The sequence below is a fragment of the Meles meles genome, chromosome 2, assembly GCF_922984935.1.
Source record: "Meles meles chromosome 2, mMelMel3.1 paternal haplotype, whole genome shotgun sequence".
Lineage (NCBI taxonomy): Eukaryota > Metazoa > Chordata > Mammalia > Carnivora > Mustelidae > Meles > Meles meles.
The window spans coordinates 187,987,446-187,996,760 of record NC_060067.1 but is presented as its reverse complement, the minus strand read 5'-3'; the positions used below and the strand labels follow the sequence as shown (position 1 = coordinate 187,996,760).

General features: G+C 37.7%; 1 protein-coding gene across 1 annotated transcript in view; it reads right to left on the bottom strand.

Moving 5' to 3' along the window:
- Positions 1 to 1,072: 1,072 nt before the first annotated feature.
- The window catches only part of MSR1 (macrophage scavenger receptor 1), a 79,253-nt gene continuing 71,010 nt past the window's right edge, over positions 1,073 to 9,315 (bottom strand). The window contains exon 10 of the mRNA XM_045998562.1: positions 1,073 to 2,974. Within this exon, the coding sequence (XP_045854518.1) occupies positions 2,841 to 2,974 (134 nt within the window). The 3' untranslated portion in view covers positions 1,073 to 2,840. The remainder of the gene's footprint in view (positions 2,975 to 9,315) is intronic.

The window sequence follows — 9,315 nt, the reverse complement described above, 5'->3', positions numbered from 1 at the left end:
TCCCTGCATTCCATTTCAATGTATTAAAAAAAATCTCAACAGAAGCATCTCCTAATTGTACGTCCTGTGGAAACACTGTTAACGTCCACCTAATGGACATTCACTTGTTCCCGTTCTCTGCCAGAATCTTGATTTCATTTGGTGAACATGGTCCCCTGACCTTTCATGAACCTTGAGCTTTTCCAACTCTGGGGAATGAATAATTATTATTATTTTAATCCGATGACAGTAAGTTTGTATCTCTCACCATGACTGGGTTAAGCATGAGCATCCTAGCAATCCTGATCACACATACATTACCGAGGCTGCAAGTGTTCCATTTCCCTCTTAATCACAAGCATTACTATATGATTTGTAATAGGTGTATGCCCCAAGTGCACATTTTGAGCATAGACTACCATGGTTCAAAATTTATGAAAAATTGAAAGTTTTTACTTGAAATTATTTGTTCAGATAACTGAGGGGAAGTATGTTTAGTTCTTAAATATCAACTGATATTCTTATTTTCTACTTCCCTATTCTTTTAAAAAATTATTTTAATGCACACTGCATTTATTTTGATGCATGGCTAGATAAATGGAATGCAATGATTCTGGTCAGGTGGTCTTTCCTTTTTTGCTTCCCTCTTTCCCTCTTTATCTCCTTTTCCTCCTTCCCTCCCTCTGTCCCACCCCCCTTCCACTCTCTCTTCCATCAGTCCTTCTCCAAATCACCACTTTCGGAAGGAGTTAATGCAATTCACCATTCCAAAGGAAAGGTCCCAAATATAGTGGCAAAGTTAAGCTCTTTTCTAGACCAGATTGAGTTGAGTAACCCAATTACAAAAAAGGCTTGCTTGGTTTTAAGGACACAAATGTCTATATATAGGTGGAAAATCAGTATCCATATACCCTACATCAATATAGCATGTGCCACCCATAAGCACTGATCCCAGACATCTCATGTAGGCTGCTATGTAAAGGATTCTTTTTATTTATTTTTTTAAGATTTTATTTATTTGGCAGAGAGAGAGATTGAGAGAGAGAGAGAGAGCGCAAACACAAGCAGGGGGACAGCAGGCAAAGGGAGAAGCAGGCTCCCTATTGAGCAAGGAGCCCAATGCAGGACTCCATCCCAGGACCCTGCGATCATGACCTGAGCTGAAAGCAGGTGCTTAACCGACTGAGCCACCCAGGGGTCCCTGCAAAGGATTCCTTTAAATACTATCTTGTTTGCCGTCTGAAGGAAATGCCTAGACAATGCAGTTGAACCCAAGGACTTAATAACCCGCTGAATGTGAGCCAGGGTTTAGAGACAGTTTGTCTAGGTTGAGAGCCCATTCTCTTAGCCACAAAATTACATTGGAGAAAATAACTCATGTTTAACAAGTAGAAGAATGGAACATGATAAAAGGGCATTTTCAACAGGCCGTTTCCAGTACTTCCAATTCCATGAGAATTTTTGCCTTTGCAAGCGAGAAGCAGGGAATCTACTCTGGCTACTATTTGTGAAGTGAGACTTCAGGAGTGAAAAGAATGCATCAGCCCATGGTTTTGCTTATCACCGTTCAAGAGAGAAGAGTGGAGCCATTCCAGACTAGTACTACTTCCTCATCACATGTCCCTTGGGGTGGCACTTAGGAAACTTGAAAAGTATATTCTTCTCTGGGCTAGGTTATACTCAATTGGGCTTCAAGAGCAATCCCTGGTCTTTCTTCCTATATACCTAGACAGCTGGGGACAGGCACTGGATTCCAGGTGGCCTTCCACTTTCTAAGATGTACCCTGGTGATGGGCTGACCATTGGTAAGGTACTGTTTTGGCATGCGTAGGGTCACTGTTCCTTGAGAGCTACAGATATCTCTCTCTGTCTCTCTTTCTCTCTCTCTCTTTCTGGTTGCAATTGTTAATGGACTCCATGAAAGGCTTCAAAGAAGGGTAGTTGAAACTGGGTTCTGTGCTGAAGGCATTTGCATGCTGTTATTTAAAGTGGAGCCATTTAGACTGGAAAGTGTATTTACATTTTAAACACAGCATCCTGGAATGATAACAACTATTCAACTTCATTTAAAATGCACATCAAATTGAGCTCCATGTTGAAATGACATTTTTGATCCACCAATTATCAAGACACATGTAGTGATGGGGAACCTGTGCCTTTTCTCAGAAGCCCTTTTTCTAACACATGGGTCAGTAAAAACAAACAAAAATTGCCAATACATAATCATGTAAAATAATCATTTTGGTTTTCTTAATCATCATGTTATTATTGACCATGTGAAATCTTCTAAGTTTTTCATCATGCCCAGAATATATCATGAACATTGCTACCTAACAGCCAAGTTACTGCACATGCAGAAATCTTAATGTCCAGATAAAACGTTTCCTCAAAAAATGTGTATGGTTAGAGATTTCACAAACTTGGCACAAAAGAACTCTTCCAATCTTCTCATTATTAAGAAGCTGATTAAATTAAAGTCAATTAACTAGATTACAAAGAAGACAAAAATGACAAAATTGTCATTCTGTGAAGAGATCAGTTAAAGTCAATGGCTGGAAGGTGTTTCCATTATCATTGGCATTTGTAATCGAGAAGCCTTAAACTTCCGTATATTCCATTCAATATATGTCATTATATTAGAAATTCCATTTAGAAACCTAAAGAAGTTGAAATGGTTCAAATGCAGATCTATAGCAAGCAGGAAGGTGTCCAATATGTTTATCCAGTGATTTTAAAATATTCCTTTTCTTTAGACAAAATTCCTAATCTCTTAAATATTCACTGAACTGATATTAATGGAGCAAATAGTAAAAGTATTTTTGCCACAATGATTTCACGAAGGTGAAAGAAAGTACGCTACATTATAAAGTGCAAGTGACTCCAGCATCTTCAGCGTGTGAACAACCTCTCACCCCCCATTGGCTAATTTTACAGTCTTCGATCGATGATTCTCTCCCAAAACAAAATACTTCATTCAGCCAAATTGGACCAGTACCTGCAAAAGTCAGATAAAAATGCGTTAGTAAGTATGGTTTTAGGATTTCTACCTGAGTGGGTAAAAAAAAACATCATTTTATATACTAATTTAACAACAAAGGGTCAAATATCATCTATATACAAGTTCTGTGCTTTCTCTTAGGATTCAAAAATTAATCTCCTGCCCCCCAAAACTTATATGTTCTGTCAGTGAGTAAACGACTTAAGTACAAAGGAGTAAGCGCTGTAACAAAGGCACATCCACAGCTCAGTGAAATCCTAAATAAAACACTGAATGGTTTGAACAGAACTGGTTTTGTTTTTAGAAATAAGAAAGGAAATAAGCTTTACTGATCATAGGCATATGCCGTGACCTGATGGTCTGAGGGCATCTGTACGAGGCATTCTCTGAAATGTTACCATATACTAGAGTTCTTTTCTTGGCTTCCAGGGTTTTGCCATTTACATGCGTGGTTTACCAAATATATTATCTATTTTTAATTAAACTAATAAAATGAGCAAACGACTTACACACTATCCTGAAAGAAGACCATAGATTATTAATTGCAGGCACAGGTAGACAAAAACAAAATGGCAGCACTAATACTCTCTTCATCTTGAACTCTTCCACAGACACGTTAGAAGGGAAAATGGCTGTCAGCAGCAGGCTACCAGGGAGATACCCAGCTAACTAAATATGCAAACTTAACTGCCACTCTGAAGATAAGGACATTATTTTATCAATGAATACAAAAACAAGGGCATTCTGAAAGGCATCCGTGCATGCCAAAAAAAGTTCACTTTGAAAATAATGTTTGGAAATATTTCTCTGGTATTCTCTAAAGATTTTCTGCATGTATCATATATAATAGTTCCCCCTTTACACTTTAGACAGTTAGAAATGGAACCTTTGAAAAACTTCTAAATGAAAGATTGCATTGGGTTTTGTTAAATATATATCATGCAAACTTCCTGATGAGTTTTCGAGAACATTTCATGCCATCAAGAAACATGATTTAGCAGCTAAACTTCAAGAAACCCCTTAGCAAGACTGGTGGATGGTAAATAAATATCTTAATCCTGTCAGCGTAATCAATAATACATTTCTTCAATCTGGATCAATATGATGTTGAAAGGTTCTCTTCCAGTCACAGAGCTGTGGAAAACCTATTTAGAAATAACTTCAGCTCAGAAACAGACCTTGTGTAGCTATGACACAGTGCTAAATGAAGACTTTTTTTCCAAAGAGGCATGTATAATGAATGGCACATATAATGACATCACTCTTCCCGATGTTTCAAGTATTCTGTGAATTCAGTAAGCAACAATTTATGTAAATGGCTGACAGTGTGCATGATTATACAGTAGTATGTGCAGATATGAAAAAATTACAAATATTTTTGTAACTACTGTGTGGATAACATTTGGCCTAATCTTTAAAAAATGGACAGAGCTTTTCCATGTATAAAAAAAGTTATTCCATATAGTGGGGGCAGCCTGAAAAGGCTTGATGTATTATAAGAGTCAATGGTATCCTGGCATCTAAAACACAAAGTGCATTCATGAGGGGACAAGGACTCATTGGGAAGGCTGGATAGAAAGCCAGGGCCATGCTTTACAATATTCAGAATTTTATATTAAGTCACCAAAAGAAATGATGTCATCAGAGCTATATTTTAGAAATGTATGTCTGACAGAAATGTGGAAGTTGGATTAAAGAAAAAAAATCTGTAAACCAGAAGGACATTTATCAGGTTGCCTGTGGAGAGATTTCCTCTGCAGTCTCAAGTTTTTATTTACTCTTAGAATTAGATAGGAAATTTGTATTTCCACCTCTAAAATAAATTGTGCATTTTCTTAATCTTTAGCAATTTGTTTCTTTACTAGAAAGATCCAAACATGGGACAAACTTATATTGAGGTTTATGCTACCAAAATAATTAGGAACTTGGTATTGTTCATTTCATATAATAGTAATTAAATCACTCGTGTCCAAACAATGTTTCTATTAGAAAATAAAAGTTTTGCCCGGCTGGCTAATTATAAAAGTAGTAACCTGGAGAGTGCAAGTATTTTTTGAAATGTTTATAATGGTAGTGAGCCCTTTCTGGCTTGAAATTTTAAGGCAGATAAAAAGGAAAAGATCCGGGAAATATAATCTCAAAATCAGAACCTTCCCAGGAATGCTGCTATTGTTCCCAAGTTGCTTTTAGTAGGTATAACCCAGTCTCTTTTGTGTTTGTGTGTCTGTATGTGTTGAGTGTATTTGTGCATGTGTTTCTTTTTATTTTTTTATTTTATTTATTATTTTTTTAATATTTTATTTATTTGACAGAGAGAAATCACAACTAGGCAGAGAGGCAGGCAGAGAGAGAGGAGGAAGGAGGCTCCCTGAGGAGCAGAGAGCCCGATGTGGGGCTCGATCCCAGAATCCTGGGATCGTGACCTGAGCCGAAGGCAGAGGCTTTAACCCACTGAGCCACCCAGGTGCCCCTCTTTTTAAATATATAAAGTCTATATAAACTTTTTGGGAGTCCCAAACAGTGACTCAAATTATAGCCAAATAATCATAATTGCATAAATGGTGACGCTCCTCCCACGTGAATGCAGAAGAGAGCACAAACAGTGGGACATCTATAAACTGTACTTATTAGATGTACAGACATTTATAAATTGTATAAATAAACATAAGTAAAACTTTTGGTCAAAACGCGGCTTGGTCATAACGGGGGACAAGAACAGTCTGGCTCTCTGGCAGGACACAGTGATGCTTTCACTCATTTTGTAGATCAAGTCATGGGATTTAGATCTCAGCAGCACAGAAGTCTTACAACTCAGGAAAAGAGAATTAAGAACGAGAATCCTCCCAGTGGCCATAGCAGCAGCTGGGGCATCCCCGTAGGGGCAGCAGAAGATAGATATTATGTAGTCGATTAATGTGCTGACGTGTGAACACAAATTTTTAGAAACAGCAGTAAAGGAATTTCTGAATGTTAGAATACCAAAGCTGTCATCATAATAATGAGCATTAAAGCCCACTCTTTGAAGAATTAATGATGAGGCTGAAAACATTCAAAGTAACTTTTGATATGTTCTCTCATTGAATCCTCAAATGACCTTCAAAACTTAAGTGCTTTCAAAGTGCCATTTTGCTGTTGAGGAAAGGGAATATCAGGGAGGATAAGTAACTTGGCCCAAGGTCATGCACCTAATCCAGGATGGAGCCAGCAGCCCCACCCCACGTCTGCCCAGAGCCAGCGCCTTTCATCAAGGATTCACGCAATCCCCTTGTCCTTAGATTCAATCATTCACCCAGTCTGTTTTGGGTGAATAAAATCAAAATCAAAATCCATTCGTCCTTGAACTGTGAAGGCTTCTGTTGTAGGTAAAGGCAGCAACTGAGGTCACAGAGGTACTTAGCAGAGTTGCTCGTTGGCTCTAGAACCCCAGTGCTTTTTCCACCAAAAACACATGGATAGGATCAATCCGCTGTGCGATTCTCGAAGTCTGGTCTTCAGCTGTGTGCAAAAGATTCCCAGGGAACACCCTAGACCTCTTCAAATATGATCTTTAAAATTTACATCTTCTAACGACCCTGTGAAATAATGGCAATTATCTCCACGTCACAGGTAAATAAACTGAGACTCAGAAAAAAAATGTGTGCTTTTCTCCAAATAACAGAGAATACAACCAAGAAACAGAACATGACGACATTTTAAAACTTGGCGCTATTTACTAACTGCATAGAAGCCCGAACAGAGTTATAAAAATAATTTTCCAAGATTTGTTTTTATTTTTATATTAATACATTAAGGACTATTGAGCCTAAGGGAAAAATTTATTTAACATGCATTTTCCATCTCATTCCAAATTGTTTTCTGCATTAAAAATTAATTCAAAGGTAGCACAGTATTCATAAAATTTTACCTTCATGTAAACCTCAAAGATTAAAAAACAAGTTTGTTTTTATTTCTTTACATAATAACGATCTCTCATGTATGTTAAGTATTGCTGCTTTCATTGTTATTTGCCTCTGAACTATCTTTCCAGTTTGTGGGAAACTATGCAAAATTGATATGTACAGTTTAGGTTGTTTTTTTTTTTAATTTTCTAATCCTATCTATGTATCATCCATCTATTTATGTACCTAACCATGTACACATCTACAATTTTCTTTACAATTTGGGGGCTGGAGGGAGGACACATTGACTGATTTTGTATTTCCAAAAAGCACACAGCTATCAGTGTGTTGGCGATGACTCCTGGAATTTCATGAGGTTGGTTTGTGATGTCTGAGAATATGCTTGACCGGTGATACCATTCCCTCTTAATCTCTTTTAAAAAAAATAAAAGATACTGATATCTATTTGAAGGATTTGAGATTTTTTAATCTGATTTTGAATAACTCACCACTTTTCTGGGGGAAAAAAAAGTCATCATATTTTATACATTAGCCAGAAAGATGGTACAGTGATGAGATTTGAGATTAGCTGCTGAATAGATAACGTGGAGAGGCAGAAACCACTGTTGGTTAGAAGTCTGAATTTTAATTAAATCTAGTTATGGCTTGGTGATTTGAATCTGTGTTACTTTTAATATTTCTAGTTGGGAAGTGCTTTTTCAACAGCTTCCTCTTTGAGAGAAAAAAAAGCTTTTGTTTTTTTGTGAGTTTTTTAAAATCAAAGGTAGAAACAGAATGGGAATCAGAATCGAGGATGGGTAAACTATAGTTCTATGTTCTAGTGTAGCAGTTCTGAGGAAGACACTGATTTTCCCTGTTTTAGCAATGAGGCAGAATGAGGAGATGGGGCTGGAACAGCTATGAGACTTCATTTACCTTTAAAATTCCATAATTCTAAGATTTTAAAGAAGCAAGCTCTGTAGAAATGAAATTCTTAAGGGTAAAGAACTTAGAAGGACATTCTGTTGAATGGAAAGACATAGGGTAAGGTGTGTATCTTGGCCCCTCCCCCACAACCACCAGCATATAAATTTGGGCAGGTTTGGGGACAGCTGTGTCAAGTTTACTTACAGAAATTTCTCTGTGTAAGTTGGAGCTATCATGTCTAGTTTCACAGGCAGTGTGAGCACGAAATGAGATCATATAGTATGCACTTGATTAACAATACTATTACATACTTAGTATTGTCCTTGTTACCGTAAGTAACAAAACAGGTCCATAGAGTTTTTAAACATAAAACTTTTTAATATAAAATTCACAAAACAGTTAAAAACTCTATGGACTTCAAACCAGGTTCCTTAACACCTGACGCCTGAACATCTACATTTTAAATCTTTCAGTGTACAGGGAGCAGTCTGTAAGAATTTGAGTTCTGACCCATTCATATATTTTATATCTGACATCGTTTTTACTCCCATTCTCTGGAGGATAAGTTCGGAGGGACAGTTATATTTTTTATCTCCTTCAGTTTATTCTTGTATTTTTAAAACTTCCACTTTAGAAAACTGATTATGAAATGTGAAAGGGGTACTAATGGAAGGTGATGCTTGTGCTTGGAATTTTCTTTTTTTTAATATTTTATTTATTTATTTGACAGAGATCACAAGTAGGCAGAGAGGCAGGCAGAGAGAGGAGGGAAGCAGACTCCCTGCTGAGCAGAGAGCAGGATGCTGGGCTCCATCCCTGGACCTTGGGATCATGACCTGAGCAGAAGGCAGAGACTTTAACCCATTGAGCCACCCAGGTGCCCTAGAATTTTCTTTCGGTTCTGCTTTCAAGTTTGGAGCTGCAGCACAAGCTCCCGTAAACTCAGAAGATGAGCTCATTGCTCCGGGTCCAGCTCCAACTTCCTGCCTCAGTGCGCAGGCTCAGACACAGCTGGAGGACCACTACTGTCTGATAGAGTTCATGCAAGTTTGCTGCCCAGAGGTCACGGGGACCAGAGACCAGAAAGCCTGCATAGGGAAAGAAGCGACTCACTCTCCCTACTCTGCCCCACCCCATATCCTGACAAGCACCAGCAACTGCTCTACGCTTCCTTAATTTGAACCTTTTTTGTCTACTCAGGAAAAAGAAAGATTACATTCCACTGTATGCAAAAGTTGCGTCCAAAGGAAAGAACCTATTTATAGGAGTGGGCTCTAAGCTTTATTCCTATAAATCATTTTGCTTGTAGCTGCAAAGTAATTGTTCTTAAAGCTAACAAGGATTATCTTTGGTAAGTCAGGTTTGCTATTTTAAAACCAGAAAGAAGAAAAGCAAGGGGGGGTGGGGGGAGAAGGAGAAAACTATGTTCAGAAAATTGTGTTTTTTTCTTTAAGGGGGCAATAACACAAAGGGTATAAATTTAAACTTTTTTCCTCTGGTTTTAGTTCCAGTAATAATGTATAATACAGTGTC